This window comes from Labeo rohita, unplaced genomic scaffold (genome assembly GCF_022985175.1).
Source record: "Labeo rohita strain BAU-BD-2019 unplaced genomic scaffold, IGBB_LRoh.1.0 scaffold_148, whole genome shotgun sequence".
NCBI lineage: Eukaryota > Metazoa > Chordata > Actinopteri > Cypriniformes > Cyprinidae > Labeo > Labeo rohita.
This window is the reverse complement of record NW_026127648.1, coordinates 26,050-53,813: the sequence shown is the minus strand read 5'-3', so window position 1 is coordinate 53,813 and position 27,764 is coordinate 26,050. Positions and strand designations below refer to the sequence as shown.

General features: G+C 34.9%; 3 protein-coding genes across 15 annotated transcripts in view; 1 reads left to right on the top strand and 2 right to left on the bottom strand.

Annotated features, from left to right (window-relative positions):
* LOC127158363 (B-cell receptor CD22) overlaps window positions 1–18,996 on the top strand; it is a 58,042-nt gene extending 39,046 nt beyond the window's left edge. Inside the window, exons 1-8 of one of the 2 annotated variants that reach the window (XM_051101527.1) lie at window positions 12,889–12,946; window positions 13,178–13,246; window positions 16,716–17,063; window positions 17,162–17,410; window positions 17,857–18,099; window positions 18,181–18,271; window positions 18,343–18,382; window positions 18,938–18,996. In XM_051101527.1, coding sequence (XP_050957484.1) covers window positions 13,186–13,246; window positions 16,716–17,063; window positions 17,162–17,410; window positions 17,857–18,099; window positions 18,181–18,271; window positions 18,343–18,382; window positions 18,938–18,970 — 1,065 coding nt within the window. In that variant the 5' untranslated portion in view covers window positions 12,889–12,946; window positions 13,178–13,185 and the 3' untranslated portion in view covers window positions 18,971–18,996. Of the gene's footprint in view, window positions 1–12,888; window positions 12,947–13,177; window positions 13,247–16,715; window positions 17,064–17,161; window positions 17,411–17,856; window positions 18,100–18,180; window positions 18,272–18,342; window positions 18,383–18,937 lie in introns of those variants that run through there. The other variant, XM_051101528.1, reaches the window with a different exon arrangement.
* LOC127158358 (sialoadhesin-like) overlaps window positions 1–27,764 on the bottom strand; it is a 75,518-nt gene that overhangs the window by 21,740 nt on the left and 26,014 nt on the right. The window contains exons 14-17 of one of the 12 annotated variants that reach the window (XM_051101511.1): window positions 20,820–20,913; window positions 20,605–20,650; window positions 20,458–20,474; window positions 20,086–20,375 (exon numbers count right to left, since the gene is read on the bottom strand). The exons of the other annotated variants lie outside the window; for them this stretch is intronic. Of the exons in view, the coding sequence (XP_050957468.1) occupies window positions 20,318–20,375; window positions 20,458–20,474; window positions 20,605–20,650; window positions 20,820–20,913 (215 nt within the window). The 3' untranslated portion in view covers window positions 20,086–20,317. Of the gene's footprint in view, window positions 1–20,085; window positions 20,376–20,457; window positions 20,475–20,604; window positions 20,651–20,819; window positions 20,914–27,764 lie in introns of those variants that run through there. 12 annotated transcript variants of the gene reach the window in all.
* Window positions 21,514–24,316, bottom strand: LOC127158362 (B-cell receptor CD22-like). Its single transcript, XM_051101526.1, has 6 exons — window positions 24,279–24,316; window positions 24,115–24,184; window positions 23,053–23,397; window positions 22,706–22,954; window positions 22,097–22,351; window positions 21,514–21,965 (listed from the first exon to the last, which is right to left on the bottom strand). Exons 1-6 carry the CDS (start codon window positions 24,291–24,293, stop codon window positions 21,697–21,699), a joined length of 1,203 nt encoding a protein of 400 aa, XP_050957483.1. The 5' UTR covers window positions 24,294–24,316; the 3' UTR covers window positions 21,514–21,696.

Below are 27,764 nucleotides of genomic sequence, written 5' to 3'. Positions count from 1 at the left end.
GATTTCTGCAGGTGGGTTTGAATCACTGCTGCAGCTCAGAGTCACCGAATCTCCCTCCACTGTTTCACCAGATGGACTGATGGACACTGAGATGCTCCTGGGTGGGTCTAGCACAGAAAAAAATACAAAGTATTAGCAAATTTGACATCACAAACTTATGAATTCCTGCACTGTATTACCAGATGAACCAGATTGAAATATATATGTATATACTTTGCATTTTGTCCATTAACAAACACTGTATTTGTAAACAATTTACTTTCCGACCTTAGAAATTAGTCTTTTTGGATTTGATGTTAATGTGACAGAATGGCATTTTTGTTTTCCTACAGTCCTGTCATTGGCTTGCTATAGAGTTGCTTTTATTACGTGTGTTTAAGAGAAGTGTTTGTTTATAGATGGTTTCATCAGACGCACCGGTCTAGCTAGAGACTAGTAATATGACGCTGACTACTAATGCAGTTAAAGTTATGGTGATGAGTAGACTCAAGTTCCGATCAGGTTGTAGAGTTTCCCATACATTGATTTATTTGTGGTGACTTGACTTAATATCAAAACGGACCACCACACAGTAAAATCCCCAGTGTTAAATCAACACTGCTTCATAGTGTATTTGGTCCCACTCCAAATAGTGTTAAAGTAACACTGACGCAGAGTTAAAGTTAATGAGATAATTATGTGATTAATTAGTGTTGATTGAGCATTAGTGATGAACACCTGCTGTTAACAAGCAGAAATACTAAAGAAAAGAGAAACACAAGAACTACAACTTTAGCCACAGCCTTAGATGAAATCAACTGAAATAAAATACATTAAATCTCTCAAGATCTCAGCAGAGGAGGATTAAACAACTCCACAAACAGCATCAGCAGCTTCACTCATTACTAAACAGACTGACTTTATTTCTGTCAGACGACAGAAGCTCTTATTGAGAATCATCAGAGGTTTAAATGTTGATGTTTTACTGGTTAAAAATGATGCACCATCATGGAGATCAGGGCTTGCTTTAGTTGAGCTCTTGACCCTTGACTTCTTGTGTTAGATTCAGTTAAATCCTTCACATTGATCATGTAGTAGCTGCTACTATATGGTAAGATTTTTTTTGTATTTTGGTTTTGCACTTCTAACTCTGAGAAACTACAATATGAGAATAAAATGTTGCAATAAATAATTATCACAAATGATTTTAAATCTACGTTGATTGTTCACTGTATTAAACACATACAGAGACATCAAGAATCAGCATATGAATCTCAAAAATGTTGATAATCAATAAAACACTTCTAACTACAATGCATGATGGGTAACACCATGGTACAAAACTTCCATCATGCTCTGTGGTATGAATATTTATTTTCACCACTGTTGTGGATCATAGAATAATTGTTCATGTTTAAAAGCTTGAGCTGAGGCTCTTCATAATTTTAATATTACAAGGCCATATGTCTAATATTACGGTTTTTTTGTTTGTTTTGTTTTTAGCTGTTTTGTAGTGATGCAGATAAATCTCAGTCAACAACCCAAAGAGAAAAACGGAAAATAATTTGAGATGATTAATCAAAATGCTTTATAAGCAAAAAGTATAATCTACTAAATCAAGCATTTAATTCAGTAATGTCCAACTACAGCAAACACCAACTTCCATGATGGTGGTATCATTTTTTGACCAATAAAACATCAACATTTGAACCTCTGTTAATTTTCAATAAGATCTTCTGCAGATGTCTGACAGAATATGGTCAGACTGGTTAGTAATGAGTGAAGCTGTTGATGCTGTTTGTGGATGTATTTAATCCTACTCTGCTGAGATCTTGAGAGATTTCATGTTTTCTTTTATTTAGTTGATTTCATCTAAGGCTGTGGCTAAAGTCAGTTATAAGGTGTGTTCACGTCATATTGGAATTCCCGTAATTACGAGATTCCAACTTGTAAAAAGCGTTCACGTCCTTGTAGAACTCCTAATTACAACTTGTGAACTGGGAGTCTTCTGAGAGCTACGACTTGTACGACATGACCACTGTACCACCTGACCAACGTAGCCTCTGTTTAGGTGTTGATAGTGTTGCCATAGAAAAGCATAATTCCGAGTCTGAGGACGTGAACAGCTCTGAGTAGAACGTCACATGTTGTCATCTTGAAATTACGGTAATTACGATATGGCGTGAATGCAGCAATGGTTCTAGTGTTTGTTTGTTTTTTCTTCAGTGATTCTGCTTGTTACCAGCAGGTTACCATCAGCACTTAATTAATGACTTAATTATCTCATTAACTTTAACTCTGCGTCAGTGTTACTTTAACACTATTTGGAGTGGGACCAAATATACTCTGAGCAGTGTTGATTTTCTGGGGATTTTACTGTGCACAAATAGATTTTTCAAAGTTTAAATAAGGGGCTTAAATAAACATGGAACAATGTGAAAATCTATTGATGTTCTTTAATACACAAAGCAGAGTTGTATCCCCGGGGAAGTGCAGCAATGCACAGAGTGTAAGTCTGTGGGAAAGACGAGTGGAGACGGCAATCATGGATCACCGCTGTGTGAAAAGAGGCTTGGCAGCCAGGAAAGACATAATTTTAATTAGTTAGCTAATGTAATTTACTTGTTCTTTATTTAACTTTTTATCAGAAATAATTTACTCGAAATTGACTCTTGTTATTGATTCTACCGGAAGTAAGTTTGGGCCACAAAAGCATGCATGCGCAGTAACCTTTGTTTATGTTGTTGCCGCCAAAACGTCTATATCTTTTGCGTACACACTCAAAGAAGAAGAAAAAAATGGTCTAAATTTAAATTTGTATCTCAATTGCATACCAGTTTCCATCAATTTGGATTACAGATTTAACCTCAATTAATATGTCATATGTGCGATTCATACCTAAATGAAACCGGTACGATGTAGTAGAAGTACTTCACAGCAAATTCCCCAGTGTTAAACACTGCTCAGTGTTCATGTGTTTCCACACTACATTAGTATTAAAGCATTTAAGCAGTGTTGAGTTTAATGAGATAATTATATGACTTATGAATTTGGTGAAAGAACAAGAGCTCCCAGAAAACCTGCTGACCATTTATCAGAGATATGTAATCCTCAGCTTTAAAGAGAAAAGGTTGGTCTTTACTCACACAAGACATTGAGATGAACAGCAGGAGAGATGTAAGTGTGTTCATGTAGAGCACAGCTATATCTGCCTGCATCCTCTCTTCTGACTGACTGCAGCAGGAGTTCATTGTTTCTGTCTCTTCTCTCAGTTAATGGCTGTGAGTTTCTGTACCAGATGAATGTTGCTCTGTCAGTCAGAGTGCAGCTGCTTTTACATGTCAGACGGACTGAATCTCCCTCTGTCACTCTCTCAGGAGACTCCACCTGAAGATCTGAACACAACACACACATTATATCTAGTGCTGCTGTCACACACTCATTATTATTCAACATAATGCACAGAAGAAGAGTGAAACCTCATGAAAGTCACCTGTGACAGTAAGATTCACTCCTGGTTTACCAAGCCATGTGCCACCAGGTTTATTAGTTGTGAATCTGAAATAGTACATGTGTTCATCTTTCTGTGTCACATGACTCAGTCTGATGGTGCAGTTCTGCTGTTTATCTCCCAGATACTGAAGCCTCTGACTGTATTCAGGATCCTCAGACAGATCTGGAGGCTCTTCACCATGTATTAACAATTTACTCCAAAACACTTTCACGATCTGATATTCAGTAGGGTATTTATAAGTGCAGCTCATTATCACTGATGAGTTATTTAATGCACAGATGTGTGAATGACTGTAACTCACACCCCAATCAGCACTAGAAACCCCTTAAACACAGAATTAATCTGGATGAAAATATTTTATCAGTCACAACAGATAAAATATTTTTTTTTTTACCACTAAACAGCGACTCATTACAGAAAACAAAACCTAATTTTCACAGAATCTATTGAGTGATAAATTATGTGGTTCATCATCAGCTTTTATGCAGGGTGTTGCAGAAAAGCAGAAATAAAAGCACAGTGACAAAGAAGAAAAAACAGGAAATCAGCCATGAACAACATGCTGAACTATCAAATAATGAAAAACAAGAGTAAGAAAATAATTAAAGTTGATTTTTACTTTGTCTATATCTCTGAACTCATCTAAACTCATGTGACACAATAAAAATTTAACATATTAATTTCTGATATCAAGAGCCAAAAACATTCACAATTTGTTTCACTGATTAACAGATGCTCTTAATAATGAGAACATCCTTCCTAAATCACCTGACAGTGACTAGCAAATAACAAAAGACTGGATTTTTATAAGAGACACAAGTCCCTTGATGTATTTCACCCAAACTTCCTGTTTAAAAGGAAATATGTGAGCACAGTACGGAAAAAAGTGCTCATCTGCTGCTCATTGTGAGGCCTTAAATAAAAACATAAGAGTGTTTGTAATGTGAATGTAACAGAGACTCACCGTGAATCATGAGCAGAAAGATCAGAGGAAGACGAGGAGCCATTCTGACCGACATCAGCATCAAATATATCTATAATACAGCATTAATCAGCACTTATGCTCCCAAAAACAGTACATGTACATCACCCTATTCTTAAGATTTCTCATGCTAAGACATGTATGTTAAATGAGCAATAAGCATCAGTTTTCATTGAGGTACGAGTGTGTTTGTCTTACTGTGCTGAAACTCACCAGATCAACAGCAACCAAATGACCGTTTTAACACATGCACTTTTAGCTCTAGAATGACGGACTATTTGTGGTTTACACTGTAACACGGAAATATCAGTGTCCCTCCCTTAACAAGACAAATGCATTACTGAATTAAAACTACAGAAAAATAGTGATGCTTTTCTTTAAGTGAATTTAAATATATTTAGTGAAGAACAAGATTGTGTAATCAGACATTCTGCTGGATGTTTCACACCTATTATGATGTTCTTGCACACAGAGACATAAAACTATTTTTCCTATTCTCTCTGTCGCCCCCTGCTGGATATCTTTGATTATTGTATCACGTGATTCTCACCACTGGACAGCAGTCAGCGGAGACGTCCATTAGCAGGGGTTTTCAAACATTTTGGAGCCAGGGGCTGCTTACGGAAAGAAAAGGAGCCCCTCATAATAATAACAGTGATCAAGCGTATGCTTACTACAGTTTGTACTCTTAGATGCCATTAGACTTTTTTTTTTTTTTTATTATTTTTTTTTTTTTTTTCTGGATTATGTTTAATATTTCTGGATTACATGTTTTCTGTTTACTTTGTCTGGATTCTGTTTAACAGTTAAATTAAATTGTAATCAAAAGGCATGTCGAATTATTTATTAAAAGTTGTACGAAAATATATTTTAGGGCCATATGAAATCTGTTTTATTTTTTTGCAAATTATGTTTTATTGTATTCAAATGAACTGTTTTCTGTTTTAATTTTTCTGGTTTCTATTTTAATGAAAATGTAACAATTTCTTTTAGTTTTCTGGCAAACAAAGTGATGTACAGCAAAGGTTTACTGTACAACATTTGAATAAAAAGTGTGATTTTTGCTTTAACATTATTATTATTATTATTATTATTATTATTATACAGCTCTGGAGATAAAGTTCTCATGTTCATATCCTCAAAAAGCCAGACGCTAAAAAACATCATGTGTGCTTGAGTTTGTGTTGTGGATGAAACCACACATCTGACACACTGACATGCAGTATTCATATTTAAAAAAAAGCAGTCGTCTGCAGTTTATTATCCACATTTGAGTACAAAGAACAATTGAAGAGTTCAGATGCAAAACCAGCTAAACGCCACCTCGGTCAAAAATGAGATAATGATGCTGAGTGAATGCTTTTGACATGCAGTATATGTCCATCAAATACTTTTACTTCAAACTCGCTAAATTCCAGCCTCAGCTCAATTAGAAGTGCAAGTACTTACATAGAAACCTATACATAGGAGCCTGATAAAAATGCTTATTTTAGAGAAAAATGTCAGATGGATTTAGAGGTTTTTGCATCTGAACTCTTCAACTGAACATAACTGATGATAGCACAGTGAAGAAAAAAATCAAAAGCTCAGATCTGAATTATTCAAAAAAAAAAAAAAAAAAAAAAAAAAACACTAAAGACACTAGAAAACGTTTAAACATTAGGTCTGGTTATTAGGCCACTTATTAAAATCCATGTGTCATCTAACCTTGTTTTTTTTATGCTACTTCATATTCCTTTTACTGTCCCTTCATTTAAATACTCAACAAAATATAACTAAATAAACTCATAGTCATCATATAAAGTCGCTGCCCACGTAGGAGGAGACGTTCTCGCAACGTTCCCTAAAAGTTCTCTAAAGGTGACGAATGTCCCTAACCTTTACAGAACATTGGAGACGTTCCTAAAACGTCCTCTTTTGGTTACAAAAGTGCTGGTACTCAATGTTCGTTATACAACTTTAGGGGGACGTTCCATTTTGGTTATTTTTTGGTCACATAAGAACGTTACAAAGATGACATTTGGGACATTAACAGAACGTTCTCACATGGTCCTCTTTTAGTCATATAATAACGTTCACAATATGACTTTAGGAGGACGTTCTATATTGGTTATTCTGTGGTCACATAACAACGTTACAAAGAGGACATTTAGGACGTTAACACACTGAAAAAATGTTTTCATTTATCCAATGGAAAAAAATTAGATTGAAAAAAATGTTTTCATTCACCCAATTAAAAAAATTTAGGGTAATGGTTCACATCTATATTTTATAACTTGAGCCAATGAAAAATAAATAAATTGCACTAAACAACATTTCTATGAAAAACCTGGCACAAAAGTATATTTTTCTCGTCAATTAATTTAAATTCTAGTTTTGATCTAAACAAAAAGATATAGATTTAATCAAAACAAAAATTCCCATTAAAGAAATAATTTATTAAAACAATTTATAATTACTACAACTGACTTCCAGTCACAGCCTTAGATAAAATCAACTGAAATAAAAGATTAAATCTCTCAAGATCTCAGCAGACGAGGATTAAACAACTCCACAAACAGCATCAGCAGCTTCACTCATTACTAACCAGTTTGACTTCATTTCTGTCATTATGTCTAAAAAAGTTTTTATTGAGAACAGAGGTTTAGATGTTGAATGGTTTGTTTGAATTCACCATTAATGTGGTCAGTGTGTGCTTTAGTTGGGCTCTTGACCCTTCACTTTTTAATATTAGATTTTTCTGGCTGCTGTAACTCTGTGTTTGCGAAACACATTTGTTGTGGTAAAAAAGCCAAAAGAAAACATGGTCAGGTAGTGTTGGCTGGTTATTAACAATAATGTTGCCGTGTACTGGCCTGACACACTGATCTCATCCAAAATCTGAGCCTATGTAAACAACTATGTAAAATAACTTTATATAGTTGATAAAAGTAATGTTTCAATTTGAACATCTGTTTTGTTTAAACACACACAATCATCAAGAATCAGCATATGAAGCTCAATGATGGTGACAATAAACAAAAAGCTTCATGCTGCAGTGCATTCTGGGAACTCCAATCAAAACTCAACATGAATAAATTATGCACCTGAATTTTCTTAGTATTTTCTTTCATTTTTACTATTTGCTTTAATTTTTGCTGTTTGTGTTACAACTTAGTAGTAGCTTGCTTTGTGATGTTCAAAGATTTGTTTATCTGAATATTTTGTTGATTGTCACCATTGTTGAGATTCCTATGCCGAATCTTTATGTCTATGTGTACCACAAATCAATCTTTTTTGAGCACAAAACAAATATGTTCAAATGGTCAAAAACACAATCAGTACACCAATGAGTTACTATAATAAACAATGCAACAATCAATGAGTCAAGCCACTATATAAAGATTTCGCCAGCATCAAGCGGTCAACATTACCTGATTGCATTTTATCTTAGTTTGCTCTGCTATCATAATGTGTTTTCTCAACACAGAATTGTAGCAACAAAAGAAAGAAATATAACAATGGTATAATGTCAACAACCAAGTGACCAACTAAAGCAAACATTATTCACCAAAATGGTAACCTTCAAATGGAATTCACTAAAACTGTGAAAATAAACCTCTGTTAATTCTCAGTAAGAACTTCTGCATGACAAATAAAGTCAAACTGTTTGTGGAGTTGTTTAAGCCTCCTTTGCTGAGATCTTAAGAAATTTAATGTCTTTTATTTCAGTTGATTTCGTCTGTGACTGGATGTCAGTTGCAGTAATTCTAAATAATTTATAATCTTATTTCTTAAATGGGAAATTTTGTTTTGATTAAATCTATATCTTTTTATTTACATCAAAACTAGAATTTAAATTAATTGACTTTCTTCAACAAGAAAAATATACTTTCATGCCAGGTTTAATAAAACAGTTTTCATAGAAATATTGATTAGTGCAAATTATTTATTTTTCATTGGCTCAAGTTATAAAATATAGATCCGAACCATTAACATCCTGAATGTTCTGTGAATGTCCTCCAAATAACATCCCCAAACCTTTAAAGAACTCCACATCATGACCGTCTCGGAACGTCGTGGGAACGTTACTTGGTGACGTCCTTGACACCAGCGTGGACGTTCTAGGAACGTTTTGGGAACGTCACATTTCCAAATAAAATATGGTCCTCTAAATGTCCCAAGAATGTCATGAATGTTCTGTAAAGGTCTTCCAAATAACGTCCCCCAAACCTTTAAAGAACTCCACATCGTGACCGTTTCAGAACGTTATGGGGACGTCCTTGACACCAGTGAAGACGTTCTGAGGACGTTCTGGGAACGTAAAATTTCTAGCGGGGTGTTTCTGTTTTCACTGCATTATATAGTATGTAGATAATTCCTTATATAAAATTGCTTCAGTCAAGAACAGTGCGTGATTTTCTTTGTCTTTTGTTATTTGATTAACATTAATAACACAGACAGAAGCAGGTATATTAGACTGCTGTCACTTTAAGAGCTAGTGCACAGATCCAGTACTGATACTTATATCACATCTGCAGTTATTGTGTATCATAAGAGGATTAGTGGATTTTGGAGAACTTCAATCCCTGCTATACACAACGTCATTCCAATTGATTGCAAACATTTGTCCAGACAAAGAATGCAGCTGCACACACAACTACTACAGTTATAAGTGCTGATGCTTTGACTGGCTCTGCTAATATCAGGGCGACACCTGTTGCTATCGATCCTAGTGGTACAGTTTTCATTAAATTGCTTTCTTTTAATCATTTTTTCAAACATCTTATATGGGTAGTACCTCTATTCGTTTCTCTCTGCAGTGTTTTCATTCTTCTCCAGCAGTTCAGTGACCTGATTGTGATCGTCTCTGTCCTGATTGTTTAATGAGTGAAATCTGCCACCACAGCTGTCAACCAGTGATTTAAGAAACCTTCTCTTTCTGATGTACTCATCTAATGATTCTCCCCTCAGACGATCAGCGTGAGTGAACAGAATGATGGTGTGATGCAAAGCTTTTTCGCCAGTGTTCTCCAGGATCCATCTCTCTGTGTTTTTCTCTTCGTTAGTGAGCCTCGTGTCCAATTTGATGACCAGCAGAAACACATGAGGACCAGGAGCAGACATCCAGACAAACTTCTTTATTTCGTCCTTCATGTTCTTTTTTGGTGCATCAATCAGCCCTGGAGTGTTGATTATTTTCATGCTTTTTCCAGCCACACAAGCCTCTTTCGGCTTGTTGGTTTCAGCAGCAGTGTTTCTCCTCTCAGACCTCGTTTGGTTCAGGATTATTTCTACTGCACTGTTTTTTCCTGAACCAGTTTTACCCAGCAGCACAATAGGATTTCAGACCCTATCAATCAGAATGTGAATTAACTGAGCGATTAGTTTCAACATTATCAATTCGATATGAAAGGAAACAGAAACAGTGAAGCAGACTGAAGCACAATGAGCAGATACTAAATCAACAGCTGTTTATAAAATGGCGGTAGTATGGTTCAAAAACACTTACAGAAATCTGCTCTCTCTCTTTTGTCGTTTTCTGAGCATCTTCGTACATCTCATTAGTGTAGTGCTGTCGTCCGTTCACCCCCACCATTATCTCAATATTCTCCAGCAGTTCTGTGACTTGATCACGGTTCTCCATGTCTTCATTGTTAAAAAGGTGATATCTGTCACTGCACTTCTTAACAAGAGCCTGGAGATCTTTACTTTCACTGATGTATTTATCTAATGGTTTTCCCTTCAGATAATCAGCATGAGTGAACAGAACGATGGTGTATCGAGTAGCTGCTTCTCCAAAGTTCTCCTGAATCCATTTCACTGTGTTTTTCTCCTCTTCTGTGTATCTCACACCCAGAGATGATCAGCAGAGACACATGAGGACCAGGAACAGACATTTTTACACATTTCACTGTCAGCCTACATTGTCCGTTTTGTCATTGTTGTGTCAAACAGGCCTTGAGATGATCTGGTCACCAATTTGTGCTTCTCCTCGATCTTAGTAATTGATCCTGGTGAAACAGCCTTGTTAAAACACTCTCTGCCCAAATGATGTTTCCTGATGAACTCTTTCGCAATCCAATTTTACCCACCAGCACAATCTTGAAATGAAATCGGTTTGATCCTGAGAATCACATTGTAATGTCTGGGATTAGACAAAGCATTCCAATTATGAGTTTTAAAAAATAGATTTTAAATAATGTGGGTAACTATAGTATTGACAAAAACACTATAAAAGTTAATGACTATAGTCAACTCTTCAGTTACCAACATCCTTCATAATATCTTATTTTGTGTTCAACAGAACACAAATAAACTCATAGATGTTTGGGACAAGTGGAGGTGAAGATAGAAACTGTATTTTTTGGTGAAGTATCCCTTTAACTATGTAATAATCACAAATAAAGGCACTTATTTTAAATTTAATTTAAAAAAAAAAAAAATACACCACACTCCCTTTTCTTATTTTAAGCATGTTACTCCTTTACTCCTAATCATGTTGTCATGAAGTTTTACATACTTTAAACGTGGCATTGCATACTGCAAATGTTATTTTCTGTGATGACATATAGAGTCAAACCAAAAATTTATTCAGACACCTTCAAAATATCTCACATTATCACTGTATTTATTTGCTTTAATTTAGAAAATGGTAATAAAATATGTCAAGAACTCAAGTTCAAACAAATTCATTTTGATAATGTCAGATAAAAAGGTTTGATAGAAAGGTATGTAACAAAACATGGTCAGGTCAAAGTGTCAAATCAAATTTTTGGTCCCACATTTTAATCAATTTCACTGGTAGTCCACTGTATGAATTTTTTTGGGGGTATAATATGGCACAGTTTACTTTATTTTGCTATCCTCACTTACAGTACATAAATAAACTATAATGTCCTGCACCCACTAGTAAAAAAAAACCAAAAATTATATCTGGTGTCTGAATCATTTTTGGTCTGAGTGTATGTCTGCTAAATTACTGAATGTTAATGTGAAATATATACTTGTATCACTGTCTTCTGTGTGTCGCTGTGTCATCCCATGAACTTCTGAGTTGTGATGTCGGTGTAGCTGATTCAGTGACTGTCGTCTCACAGATGATTTTCTTTCTAAAAGTACATTTCAGGTGTGACAGATAGATTCTACAGTTGTGCTTCAGCCAAACCTTGTAAAACTTTAGTTAACAACACTAAAAAATGACACAAAGTAGCTCACTACATTACATCAACTTAGAGCACAACATAAAAGAAATTCATTTTCTTTCCATTTGATTTTGGTTTCTCAGAAAGCTGTAAATTATTCAATCACTTCTTTATCACATGCTGTAAATAAATCAAATCGAATCTGCAGTGGTTGGCTGGTTTGCTAAATGAAGCTGTTCTTTAGGATAAATCACAAATGAACCCACAATGTTGTACTGGTTATCTCCAGGTCTTCAGGTAGAGGAATCGTAAACCAAATGATTGTTAAATTGTGGATTACTTCATAAAACCATAGTATGACGACAAATAATTGAGTATCATCTAATAAATATAAATAACTTTGCAATACGTAATTTGGTGCAGCATGAGAAATGAATTAAACTGCAAATGAACTGACAGTGAAGGATCACACACAAACAAACACACCCCTGATATCTTTTCCTGTAATTCAAGGCTTTTCCTGTAGAGCACAGTTTACTTTCAGTTTCACTTTTTAGCGGAAACTCATTGGCATTCAAGACAGACTGAATGATTATCAGATGCACATTATGTTATGATTTCTTGCTTAGCATTTCACATTTTAACAAATTGGAGCGCTGTCTAATAAATGGAAAAACAAGTAACTGGCATTACTTATTTGAAAAATTACCTCATATATTTTGTTGTAAATGTTAAAGTAACACATTATTTCACTCGTTACATAAAAAGTAATCTGATTACGTAACTAATCCAGAAGGATTCATTATCTCTGCTACAAACAACGCAGGCATAACATTTAGTGTCATGACTTCCATTTTTCTACATTTTTGTTGCAGCTGTTATTGTTTATTTTTTAAGAGCTACGGACTCATATTAATACTCAAGCACTGATATTGTAAACACTTCTGTAATCAAAGTAATATTGTGCATTATTTGTGCAGCAGATCTTCATCATGCTTTCCTAATGTCACTGAATCTGTATTAAGCTTTGTTGATTTGTTCTCAACTCTAACTGTTTCCAGATTGATGCCCCCTATGTTTCTTGGCTTTGGTTTTATTTTTGGTGTTTTTAATTTAAGTTTGCTTTGATGGTTTTGTAAAATAGGTGTATTAAAGTGACAAAAGTGCGTTATTCGAAATATTTCATGCTGATTGTTTTGATGCAGAAACAGGCAAAGAAATGCTGAGGAAAAAGCAGGTAAACATGTCATGAGAAGTTTCTGAGGAAACATCTGGCATTTCCTTCCTCTGTTTGGTCTCTGTTTTCATTTTTTCACCTTTGATGATCGAGAGACTCACTGAAACACGGTAAAACTTTTTCATATTTCTTTGTTTTTACTCCATTTGGAAGCAATTTGTAAAACTATATTTTTTATTCTACTATTTCTTTTCTGTTATTCTTGCTTGATTTACTGTAAATGTTTAGTTGTAGTCAATATTCTGATCTTGAGTATATAGTGATCCATGACATCTGATCATGAGAAATCTGATCATGTTACAATGTAGGCACAGTAGCTAAATATATATTGGCTGTTGTAGGTGTTGCTATGCTGATGTCAATCAGAATGTCTCCTTCTCTTCCTCTGATCTTTCTGCTCATGATTTATGGTGAGTCTCTGATGTTACAGCTCGCTATTCACTGACCAATGTAATGTTTTTATTATTATTATTATTATTATTATTATTATTTTAATGTATTTATTTATTAATTTATTTATTGTTTTCAGAGTATTACACTATTTGTGCAACATCAGTCGGGGCAAATGCCTGATTTCTGTTGTTCTTCATCACCCTCTACTCATCTTCTTTCTTTGTTCATTATAAATAGTTAAGCATTTGTAGAAATGGCTGTTTTATGAACGTCTTTATTATGAAATTTGTTTTAGGGGTCTATAGTTTTGAAATCTGAATTTCGGAGGGGTATATAACTGCAGCTTGGAGATCTCCAAATGGGGGCGGGAACTCCAAAACAGGGTGTGTGCTCCAAAATAGGGCGTGGCTTCCTCGCTTTGACAGACAGGCACATGACATGTATGCGTAATTTTCCCCCCAATCCACTTCAGCGCAAACTCCACCCCACAGCTAGTTCTAAAGATTTTATCGGTTGTGTCAATCGCAGTGTTGATTACCTACACTATGCTACACAAATGCTGAAACCTAAACCTACCCCACACATTACCATAACCTTAACCAGTGAAATTGACTGCACGGCGGGATTGGCGCCGAATAGTAAGGCAGATAACAAGATTATGCGATATGAGATCGTCGAGGGGACAATGGGGAAAGTCTTCGTGTGACGAGACCCCGCCCCATTTTGGAGGTTCTGCCCACTTTTGGAGTTCCCACCCCATTTTGGAGATCTCCGGTCTGCAGTTTTATATACTTGGAATTTCGAGCACTATAGGGGTAATAATTGAATCACTGGTCAACACTGACCTCTAGTGGAGAGTTTCTGTTGAGTTCTGACTTCCTTGCGCTTTTTTACCTTTTGTCTGCTCTACAAATCAGTGTTAATTTTGACAGGCATTTTTGATTTAGTCCTAGTCTTTTTTCTTGAGACTAAAATGCTTAATAGTCTTAGTCACATTTTTGTCAATTGAGTCTTTCATAGTTTTAGTCTAGCTTTAGTCGTCGAAAGTCGTTGCATTTTTGTCAACTTTTAATCATTACTTTTGGTCAAACTGAAGTTACCAGCATTTATTTTGGTAGCTATTTTAGTTTTCAAACAAAAATATTCATTAAATAATAATCAAAGCTTATGATAAATTTGAATCAAGGATTGAATTTGGGAAAACTAATAAATTATGACAATTTTAATTTATTATACTTGTACTTTTACTTATTATTATGTAATTATTAGTTGTGTGTGTGTATACATATATATATATATTTATTTTTTATTTTATTATTATTACTATTTTTTTTTTTTGAGGCACAATAAGACAAATATGCTAAGTTTAATTAACATGTAGGCTATACATTTATTTAACATCTTTTGTTGGTTAACATTAATGACACAGATATTTAATTAGGAATGCTGTCCCTTTAAGACAGAAGGCATGCATGTAATACTGACAGTTTTTATCCACATTCAGTTTTTATCCACCTGTTTACATTCACTTAAGCCATAACTTACATAATTTAGGTGAGATACTCATAACATAATAGAAACATAATAGACATTTTGGACTACTGTGTGTGCATTTGAGCACTGAGAACTGATCGCGCACTGTCTGAGAACAGAAGAAGTGGAGCCTGCGCGAGAGAGCATGATTCCACCTATCCTGCCTTCACTAACTTTAAGTTAATCAACAACGAATTGTGACTACCAAAGAAAATGGGACATCTGGTGACTTTATCCTTAGCCCTTCAAGTGCTGAGGCCATTGTTTCAGATCGCAAGTTTGTGTAGATTAAAAGCTGCAAATCCATACAGCAAAAAAAATATATTTTCAAATGTATTTTCAAATATATTTCAAAATACACAAAAAATGGCCAAAAAATATATTTACGTACATATATTTTCTACTAACTTATCTTTGGCCATTTTTTTAATACACTTTAAAAAAAATGGTAAAAAAAAACAAAACAAACAAAAACTATAAAATAAAAATCAAATATCCTAATTTAAATAATGTGCAGAAAAAAAAAATAATAATAATAATAAACATTCTGGAGGAATATTTTAGGCACACACAGACACCAAGCATTAGTGTATGAATTGCAACAATGGTGACAAAATATTTAGATAAACAGATCAACTCTAAACATCACAAAACGACCTATAGATTCACAAAAAAAGCTTTTTAAAGATTGTCACCACTGTTCAGATTCATACGCTGATTCTTGATGTCTCTGTGCATCCAAATCACACAGCTCTCTCTCTATATATTATACTGACTTCAAAACTGAACCTCATAATAGTACAAGCTTTATAAATATGCAGCCTTTAATTTTATAAAGTATTAATAGCTAACAACTTAACTATTAACTTGCCTCCAAATGATTTATTGCTAACAGCTACTTCCTGAAGCTTGCAGCACCAGCAATAAATAACCAACACTGCCTGACATCAGTTTTCCCTTGTTCTAGTCCCTGTTAGAAAACCAGAGTTAAAACAGCCAGAGAAAAACAAACACCTTAATCAAGGCTTAAGAGTCCAACAAAAGCAAACACTGATCTCTATCATGGTGACATCAAACTACTGTTTTCAATAAAAGATCAACATCTGAAACTCTGTAATTCTTAAAACGAACTTTTGTATGAAATGATGTTTGACTGGTTTGTAATAAATGAAGATGCTCAGATTTTGAGAGATCTGATAAAGTTTATTATTCTATTGCTGCAAGTCATATGAGTTTATTTATTCATTTATAAAGTAAAGGTGTTTGATCATAATAGTTCACAAAATATCTGTAAAATAACAGTTTTTGTTAAATTTTAAATACATTTTTTTGCACTTTAAGTTAGGATATTTTACTTGAATTTTATAGTTTTTGTTAGACAGTTGCTGCTGCCAGTCATGTGATCTTTATTGTGTTGTTGCTGTTGTTAATAGTGTGAGAAATGGTGTCATTTGCACCATATGGTGGTGATTTCATATAATATTATCACTTTTATTTTTGTAATTTTACCTACATTTCTATTAAATTTAAGAGAAATAAAATATATACTCTATGAATAATACTGTATTTATCAGTATAAAAATGAGAATTATAATGATATAATACTTAAAAAACAGCTAAATTGTTACAGATTTTATAATCTTATAGTTTAGCATAAAATTTAAAATGACTGGGAAAATGACTTTATTTTGAAAATATATTAATATATTTAAACTATTAATTTTTGAAAATATATTTATACATTCAAAATATATTGTAAAAAATAATATCTATCTATCTATCTATCTATCTATCTATCTATCTATCTATCTATCTATCTATCTATCTATATATATATATATATATATATATATATATATAATAATTTTTTTTTTTTTTTTTTGGCATATGGGAAAGTTCAGAGCTTAACTTATAAAAAAAAGCATATTCATTGTTATTATTTCTGTGTTTCAGGGGTTTCTAGTGCTGGTTGGGGTGTGAGTTACAGTCATTCACACATCTGTGCACTAAAGAACTCATCAGTGATAATGAGCTGCACTTATACATACCCTACTGGATATCAGATCATGAAAGTGTTCTGGACCAAAAACCTTATAAGAGTTGGTGAAGAGCATCCAAATCTGTCTGAGGATCCTGAATACAGTCAGAGGCTTCAGTATCTGGGAGATAAACAGCAGAACTGCACCATCAGACTGAATAATGTGACACAGAAAGATGAACACATGTACTATTTCAGATCCATCACTGATAAACCTGATGTGAAATGGACTGGTAAACCAGGAGTGAATCTTACTGTCACAGGTGACTTTCATGAGGATTCACTCTTCTTCTGTGCATTATGTTGAATAATAATGAGTGTGTGACAGCAGCACTAGATATAATGTGTGTGTTGTGTTCAGATCTTCAGGTGGAGTCTCCTGAGAGAGTGACAGAGGGAGATTCAGTCCGTCTGACATGTAAAAGCAGCTGCACTCTGACTGACAGAGCAACATTCATCTGGTACAGAAACTCACAGCCATTAACTGAGAGAAGAGACAGAAACAATGAACTCCTGCTGCAGTCAGTCAGAAGAGAGGATGCAGGCAGATATAGCTGTGCTCTACATGGACACACTTACATCTCTCCTGCTGTTCATCTCAATGTCATGTGTGAGTACTGTCAGATTTTTATTTTATTTTGTTTTGTTTTGTTTTGTTTTATTTTATTTTATTTTTCAAATTAGTTGAATTTGTGTGTGTAACTGCACTTCAATTTTTTATAAGATCCTCCAAAGAGTGTCTCAGTGTCCATTAGTTCATCTGGTGAAATAATGGAGGGAGATTCAGTGACTCAAAACTGCAGCACTGATTCAAACCCACCTGCAGAAATCAGCTGGTTTAGAGGAGAAATGTTTGTAAGATCTGGAAGAATCTACAGCATCTCAAAGATCAGCTCTGATCACAGTGGAGAATACAAGTGCAAGTCCATCAATAAACATGGAGAGAAATACTCTGATACCGTGACTTTAAATGTCATGTGTGAGTTTATGATGATTCAGTAACTGGTAACAGATTAGTTGACAGTTGTAAAACATAAATTATTTTGTCTGTTTCAGATCCACCAAGGAACATCTCAGTGTCCATAAGTGGATCTGGTGAAATAGTGGAAGGTGATTCAGTGACTCTGATCTGCAGCAGTGATTCAAACCCACCTGGTCTGAACTTCAGCTGGTTTAAGGAGGATGAATCCTCAGCTGTTGGATCTGGACAGAGTTTTATTGCACTACAGAGTGGACGCTTCTACTGTGAGGCTCACAATCAACATGGATCACAGAGATCAGATGCTGTTACTGTCACAGGTGAAGGTCTGAAAGAGCAAACCTGTATAACGTTCTTTGGTCCGGACAGTTGATCTTAGCTGTTATGTTTCTCTCTTTCAGTTCATCCCAGATCCAGTTGGCATGTCATTTTTGGGATCGCAGTGGCATGTGGAGCATTAGTCATGCTCATCATCATCATCCTCTTTGTAATGTGAGAACCAAAACCATTGATATTTTTAAATATAATCATCAGTATGCTGTTAATGTCTGTCATTATTACAGAAAGAAACGAAGGAGTAAATCTGAAGATCTCACAGTGAAGGTAAATCAACCAGTCACAACTTCAGAATCAGAAAATCAAAACCTGTTGAAATGTCCTCATAACATGAACACAAAAACAAACAGTGTCTGATTCACAAACAAATTACTCATATGATTCAGTTAATGAATCATTTAAAAAGCCTGATATCAGAATGTTTTTTTATGGATGGAGCCTATCTGGTGACAGAAAATGACAGCTTTAAAGTATGGAATCCATGGATTAAAAGAATAAAAAAGGTCATTTTGAGTTTATATTTTGAACTTTCTACTTTTTTTCAAATCGCGTCTCTAATGACAGTATTCTATGAGAAATGATTTGCATTCTGATTCTGACATCCAAAAGCACAACATTTTTTTTTCTCTTATTCCATGGATTTTGCCCATTTCCCTCCACTTGTTACCAGTGTTTTTCTTCCACCACAATGTGTGCACAGCTGCAAGTGACGTTAACTGAGATGTCTATATTCAGCTCTTGAGATCACAGTAAGTGAGATGTCAAAGTCAGATCATCATCACAGAGGATCACATGACTGATCTATGGCTCTCTTTCACACAGACCTTTCATCACAGACCTCCTGAAGAATCCTGATCCTAAACATGAGAATCCATCAGTAAGTGTCTGAACCTGCAGCTATCTACAACATATGTACAACATATATAAAACTCTCTTCAGCACTAGTTTGATTGTTTTATGTATCTTGTGGAAGGTTTCATAACATTGTTGATGAACTTCAGTCAGTTTTTCTTCATGTTATTGCCTGTTTTTGAACAATATGAAAGGCTGCAGTAAGAGGTGGAGCACAAATGAACCAATTCTGAGCTTTGTGGGCGGAGCCACATAAGATTGACAGAGTCAGTGAAGCATTTTATTTCTTTATAGTTTCAGAAACATGATGTAACTGGAATTAAATGAATGTTATTGTATAGAAATATAAATGTTAAAGTGAAGTAAGCTCACCGTTTAATTTTATGCTGTATTTTCCTGTAATATTTCCTGTTCTCTAAACATCTTAGTAGATGTATTTAACTTGAAGAAAAACATCATAACTGTTTTTGTTTAGTTAATTAGTTTTCTTTTGGTTTTTTTTATAAGATTGGGACACTTATACTCACATTGAAAACATTATTACTGTTAGAATTTGGCTTTTTTAAAAACAAGTTTTTACATTGTATTTATTCTAAACACTATTGCTGCATTCCTGACATGGGTCAGAAACCTCAGTCACTTCACTTGTACCAGATACAGACACTAACATAAACTGGATATTTAACCAATCCATATTCACAAATGTCTTGCAGTGATTAATCATGCAGAATATTGAATAGTTTGGCCAAGACAAGAGTATGTTTAGTTTGTGTTTGACCAGTATGAAAGAAGCTGCAAAGCTGCTGTTTTTCTGCTACAGAAGTGAAACAGAATACAGTGCTCTTCCACGTCACCGTCAGATGCATCAAACATATCAAAATATCTTAATTTGTGTTCCACAGATGAACGAAGGTCTTACAGGTATGCAACAACATGTTTTTGGGTGAACTATACCTATTTTATATTAAATGGCTTAGAGGTCAATCAGGTTTATTGAAGCATCAACCCAAGTTTTAAAATCATACAAAGTGAAACATGAAAAGGAAACTCTTTTTAAAATACAATAATACATAAAAAAATAGAATGTTAATATTGAAAGTTCTACAGACTGTTAGCTTGTGAAAACATATTTTTAATAACTGCAATATTGTTTTAAAATAAGCTACAAGCTGTGCATTTTTAGAACTTGGCATAGTGTGATGTAAAAATAAAAAAATAAACGAAAAATAAAGAGTTTTGAACATTTACAGTGGTTGTGGTTCAAACAGATGAGAAAATTACTGCACAACTATAGAATTATCCAACAGTCGCTCAATAAACAACTGAACACAGGCTTTGTGGTCTCTTTGCTCATGTGACGCTGCTGTAGATCACTGATGCATCTGCTACAATTTGAACATGTGATTGCCTAAAAAACAAACAGGAGCACAGTGATGTTTAGACTAGATTATCTGTGCTGATGAATTAGTGCTGGTTAAGTTGTTTCTCACCTCATGGCAGCATCAGGCTGAAATACAAGACAATACATAATTGAGACAAATGAATCATTTTTTTTCAAAACATTTCTCAGACCAAGCACAACAACACATAATGGCTGATTGATTGATGGTTTGTAAAGTTGTGTTTGAATGATTTACCTTTTTCATTGTGAGATCTTCATTTTTAACATGGCTTTGTTTTCTCCTGTTATAATCACAGACATTAACAGCATTTCAACAAATGTATAGAGAGAAAGTATGCTGTTCTTAAAGATTAATAAACATATGAGCTATTTTCTACTATATAAAAACAAAGGTGTACATATAATTACAGGAGTTTTTTTTTTTTTTTTTTTTTTTTTTACTGAACTCACATTTTAAACCATAGGATGATGATGATGATGATGATGAATCCTCCTCCAGATGCTGCTGTGATCACAAAAACATTTTTACCAGCACCATGATGAACTAAAAGAGGACGATCATCATAATTAACAAACTGATGAATGATGTGAAGATACAGGAGTGTTAATAAAAGCTTCACCTGTGACAGTAACAGCGTCTGATCTCTGAGATCCATGTTGATTGTGAGCCTCACAGTAGAAGCGTCCACTCTGTAGTGCACTGAAACTCTGTCCAGATCCAACAGATGAGGATTCATCCTCCTTAAACCAGCTGAAGTTCAGAGCAGGTGGGTTTGAATCACTGCTGCAGATCAGAGTCACTGAATCACCTTCCACTATTTCAGCAGATCCAGTTATGGACACTGAGACGTTCCTGGGAGAATCTGATAACAGCCACCAAAATAAGATACATTTGAAATGTTACTAATGTGAACTGAAATTACAAACAAATAAACAAATAAATAAATTAATTAATTCATTCATTCATTAATAAAATAAAATAAAATAAAATAAATACAATACTCACACATGACATTTAAAGTCACAGCTTCAGAGTATTTCTTTCCATGTTTATTGATGGACTTGCACTTGTATTCTCCACTGTGATCAGAGCTGATCTTTGAGATGTTGTAGATTCTTCCAGATCCTACAACTGTTACATGTCTCCTAGTGTTTTTCCCCCAGTGTTTCTTGTTCTTTTGGTTTGTTCCGTTTTCTCCCCCTCTTGGTTTAGTGTTTTTGGTTTAGTCTTACCCGTATTTGGACTTCCCCTTGTTATCTCGTTTGTAGCCACTCCCCTGTTTCTGTGTATATAGTGTTCTTTGTGCCTCACTCCCCTTGTCGGTCTTTATTGTTGATTTGTGGTTCTACGTGTGTGGATTATCGCTCTGTGTTCCTGCCAGTTCCTCTTGGAAGTGATTAAAATAAGATTTGTGTCGTACGTTGTATCCTGTCTTCCATCCAGCACCAGCAACCACGTAACAACAACGGTCTGTCCTTTAAACCAGTTGATTTCTGCAGGTGGGTTTGAATCACTGTTGCAGCTCAGAGTCACTGAATCTCCCTCCACTATTTCACCAGATCCATTTATGGACACTGAGATACTCCTGGGAGAATCTGATAACAGCCACCAAAATAAGATACATTTGAAATGTTACTAATGTAGCTTGAAATTAAAAAAATAAAATAAAATAAAAATAAATCAATAAATAAAATAAATAATAATAATAATAATAAAAAATACTCACACATGACGTTTAAATTCATAGCATCAGAGTATTTATTTCCATGTACACTGATGGACTTGCACTTGTATTCTCCACTGTGATCAGAGCTGATCTTTGAGATGCTGTAGATTCTTCCAGATCTTACAAACGTTTCTCCTTTAAACCAGCTGATTTCTGCAGGTGGGTTTGAATCACTGTTGCAGCTCAGAGTCACTGAATCTCCCTCCATTATTTCACCAGATGGACTCATGGACACTGAGACACTCTTTGGTGGATCTAACACAAATACAAAAACATTAACAAATAACATTAAGTAAATTTGATAGCACACACTTACTAATCATTAATTATTTCACCAGACAGACTGATAGAGATCAGATGTTTATCAATATTTATTTACTGTATGTGTAAAGACTGCAGCTTCAGTTACATATATGCATAGTTTATATGATTTTTCAAAGGCGATCTATTCGTATGCCCTTCTCAGACTTAAAAGTGATCTGTTGTGATTTAGAAAAACATGCTCTGTTTTTTTTTCAGACATATAATTTTCGCAAAAGTACAATTACCAAGAGCTAGTACTCCTTTGAACAGAAAAAAAAAAAAAAAACTTTTCAAATTCATATTTACACATGACATTGAGATAAACAGGAAGAGAGATGTAAGTGTGTCTATGTAGAGCACAGCTATATCTGCCTGCATCCTCTCTTCTGACTGACTGCAGCAGGAGTTCATTGTTTCTGTCTCTTCTCTCAGTTAATGGCTGTGAGTTTCTGTACCAGATGAATGTTGCTCTGTCAGTCAGAGTGCAGCTGCTTTTACATGTCAGACGGACTGAATCTCCCTCTGTCACTCTCTCAGGAGACTCCACCTGAAGATCTGAACACAACACACACATTATATCTAGTGCTGCTGTCACACACTCATTATTATTCAACATAATGAACAGAAGAAGGGTGAAACCTCATGAAAGTCACCTGTGACAGTAAGAGACACTCCTGTATGACCAAGCCATGTGCCACCAGGTTTATCAGTGATGAATCTGAAACAGTACTTGTGTGAATCCTTCTGTGTCACATGATTCAGTCTGACGGTGCAGTTCTGCTGTTTATCTCCCAGATACTGAAGCCTCTGACTGTATTCAGGATCCTTAGACAGATCAGGAGGCTCTTTATCTTTCACAGGGTTTTTGGTCCAGAACATTTTATTGATCTGATATCCAGTAGGGTATGTATAAGTGCAGCTCATTATCACTGATGAGTTCTTTAGTGCACAGATGTGTGAATGACTGTAGCTCACACCCCAGTCAGCATTAAAACCCCCTGAAACACAGAATTAATCAGGATGAAAATGCTATTTTATCTCTTACAACAGACCATGAACACAATACTTTCTTACTTTCTACCACTTTAAAACAACAACTCATTACAGAAAATAAGACCCAATTTTCCCAGAATCTATTGAGTGATAATTTATGTGAAGGTCATCATCAGCTTTTATGAAGGGTGTTGCAGAAAAGCAGAAATAAAAAGCACAGTGACAAAGGAGTGAAAAAACAAACAGGAAATTAGCTGTGAACAACATGCTGCACGATCAAATAATGAAAACCAATAAACAAAAAATCAGACTTGCCTTATTAAAAACCCACTGTTAGTTTTGTGGCTTTTACTTTGCCTAACATCTCTCACCTCATCTATATGCTAGTAAATGCCTTTGACACAATAAATATTTAACATATACACATTTACTTCCGCAAACATGAGCTAGAGATTTTCACAATCTGGTGTTACACCACATTTTGTCCAGCCAGATGCTCTGAACAATGAGCACGTCCCTTCTAAACCACCTGACACTGAGTAACAAATAGCAAAAGACCATTAGACATTTTATTAAAGTCCTTTGACGTATCTCATCCAAACTTCCTGTCTAAAAGCAAATATGTGAGTACAGGACAGAAGAAAGTGCTCATCCGCCGATCACTGTGAGGCCTTAAATTAAAACATCAGAGTGTTTCTAATGTGAATGTAACAGAGACTTACCGTGAATCATGAGCAGAAAGATCAGAGGAAGACGAGGAGCCATTCTGACCGACATCAGCATCAAATATATCTATAATACATAATTAATCAGCACTTATGACACATATGTTATATGAGCAATAATCATCATCGTTTTCATTGAAGTACGAGTGTGTTTGTCTTACTGTGTTGAAGCTCATCAGATCAACAGCAGCCAAATGACTGTTTTTTACACATGCACTTACAGCTCTAGACTGATGAACTTTTTGTGGTTAACACTGTTTTAATGCCCATCAGCAGAAATATCAGTGTCCCTCCCTTAACAAGAAGGCAACATATGTGGACTAAAACTAAAGTAAAATAGTGAAATAAAATGATTAATTTCAAAGATGAATAATAAGATTATTAATAATAATAATAATAATAATATTTATTTAGTTAGTTAGTTAGTGACACTGGTGATTTACAGCTGATGCTGATATCAGTAGGAGTAGATGGTGACCTCTGGTGGTAGGTTTGTAAAAACACATATGAGATGATCACAAATAAAACCGGTCATTTAACAGGCAAGTTACAGAAACACAAAAAAACAAATATTGAGCATTTTGAGACCATAAAATTATATATTATCCATTTGTGAAGCTGCACGATTATAATTGTGTTGAGTAGTTTTGCGTAAAATGATCAATTATGATTTCAAAGCAGCAGTATGTTGTATAAGAAAACGCTTTTATCCACCACTGAACATCAGTGTAAATGACTTCATCAGTTTAGAGCAGTGGTGTCAAACTGAGTTCTTGAAGGGCCGCCACCCTGCAGAGTTTACTCATTTGTGGCTCCACCCACAGAGCTCAGGATTTGTTCCTTTGTGCTCATCCTCTTACTGCAGCATCTTCCTGTTGAGCTGAACAAACAATCAAGATTTATAGTGGAAAAGAACTAACGTTTATTTTTTGGCCTCTGCTAAACTGATTATGTTGCTTCCGAAGACAATAATTAAACAAATGGTGTAATATGAATCATATTTATGCAGCGTTATTCAAAGTTTGGAGCATCAAAGTTTTGGTCACCATTCACCAGCACTGTATGATTCATGTCAACACAATTTTCTCTAAATGTTCTGTAAACATTGGTTCTGAAACATGCTATACAAATAAAAATGACTTGCAACATAAACAGAAATATTAAAAAAAAAAAAAAAAGTAAATTCCATCAAACCTGTTAGAGTGAAAGGTGAGGACCCTTAAAAGTGTATCTCAGGAATGTTCACAGACTCTGATGGTTTCTGATTACAGAACTGGTTTAAACTCCCAATTCTACATCATATAATGAATTTTAATTACTTATTAGTGTCAGAGAAAGGACTATCTGATATAAACTGGAGACGGAATCCCATCCAAGATGTCACTATGTCACTTCAACCATTTTTATTACCAGACACAACTCCCAAGTTGCTCTTTGCATTAATGTTTTATTAGCAGGAGTCAACCAAACTCAAAAACCAAACAACAGTACACATATTTATATGTTAAGAAATGCATAAATCAAGGTTACATGTTAATGTCTTTATGATTGTTTTAACTTGCATCTCTATTAAGCATAAAGTAAGTACATCAAATTCCACATTTTTGATCACCCCACAAATCTAGACTATAAAATCAAAAGGCAGACTGGTCATATAATACACCATTTCCCTGTTTATTCCCTCTATGGTTTGTAAAGCATGCACAATCCATTTCAACAATCTGTACTGCAACATAAACATACGTTGTAAGAGTACAGTTAAAGAAAAAGAGTGCAAAGAATTTCCATCTTTGTCACAACACTTCACTTTTCCGGGCAGCTTTGTGTTTGTTTTCTTTGCCCAGAAATCACATGGATGGTCTAATGTGACTGAACCTTTACAATCTGCCATTTTAAACACACTGACTTCAGAATCTATATAAAGTGATAAACACGATCTGGGTCAAATCTAAGACACACACACACACATACATATCACACACACACACATGTTGTGTTTCCATGTTTTATGGGGACATTCCATAGGCGTAATGGTTTTTATACTGTACAAACCATATTTTCTAACGCCCTACACCAACCCTACACCTAAACCTAGCCCTCACAGGAGACTGTGCACACTTTTACTTTCTCAAAAAACTCATTCTGCATAATTTTTAAGCCTGTTTCCTCATGGAGACCAAATGTCCCCACAAGGATATAATACCAGTAAATTTTGACCTTGTGGGGACATTTGGTCCCCATAACGTGATAAATACCAGGTACACACACACACACACATAAAACAAACAAACAAAAAACAGAAGACTTTTTTCCATGTCACTTCATCAAACCTTCAGAATGAGGCTCAAAAATGTTGTCAGATGTGTTTCCAGATCTTCATTTTTGGGAAAAGCTTACCTTTCAAAACTAAACGACATATAACTTTTTTACTTCAGATTAGTTCTTTCACACAATATATATTTATAATCATACATTGGTTAAAGTATTGCCTCATTTAACTGCATCATTATTCAGTTGTTTGAGTGCACATATAACATTGTCTTGATGGTGTTTAATATCCATAATGACATTAGAGCTGTCCTGTCATTTCCTTGCAGATTACAGTTCTGCTGGCTTGTGTTGGATGATGTTCTTCACTGGATCAGAAACCCATCCAAATTCATTTACTCCAGACAGAGTCACTTGGGAGACAAAAGTTTCAGCACTGAATTAAATGTTTGTTATGCCTCCAAATGGACTGAAAAACTATTTTGTCTTGTTCTCAAGTATAGGCTTATGGTTAGGTTGTTGTTTTTTTTCTTTGTCAGATTTAAATAATCAATGTAATTAAATACAATTATGTTTATGACTTAATGACCAAACTATTACACACATAATTAAATGCCAATGAGTGCATAGAAATAGCTGTGAAAAATGAACTTAATTCAAGATATTTTCATACTGAATTAAACTTCCACCATTGAGAAAAACAAAGACTATCCGTACTTCACAAATAAGTGCACAGAGTGCTTATTATGCAATAATTACTCACCTGTGATCTAATTAACTCAAAAACCACAGGCTCCAAAATCGAAGCCCCCAAAGCCTCCCATATCGAAGCCTCCACACAAATCCAAGCCTCCATTAAAGCCTCCGAAATCTGGTAGACCATTAAAGCCTCCGAAATCTGGTAGACCATTAAAGCCTCCGAAGTCTGGTAGACCATTGAAGCCTCCAAAATCTGGTAGACCATTACAGCCTCCGAAGTCTGGCAGACCATTGAAGCCACCATAGTTTGGCAGACCATTAAAACCTCCACAGTCTACCGTAAAATTTACGCCAGGTAAAACCAAGCCTCCGAGACCATTGTTGTTACCGTTTTCAAAACCACCCCAGTTGTTATTAAATCTAAAAACATTGACATTATTGCGGCCTTTATGGTTACGGTTTCTGTATTGATAATTGTACTTCTTCTTGTAGTGCTTACTCCCTCTTTTGCTGCTGTTAGAACCCATCACTAGTCTAGAAGCTTTGAGTGATGAGTTTGAATCGGCGAGCTCCTCAACTTGATGTCGATCAGAATGCGGTTTGTATTTATGGTCTACCATGAGCACACTGAGTATGTGAAGCAGGTGTTTCCAGCCAATCGACTGATAATATATGTTTCT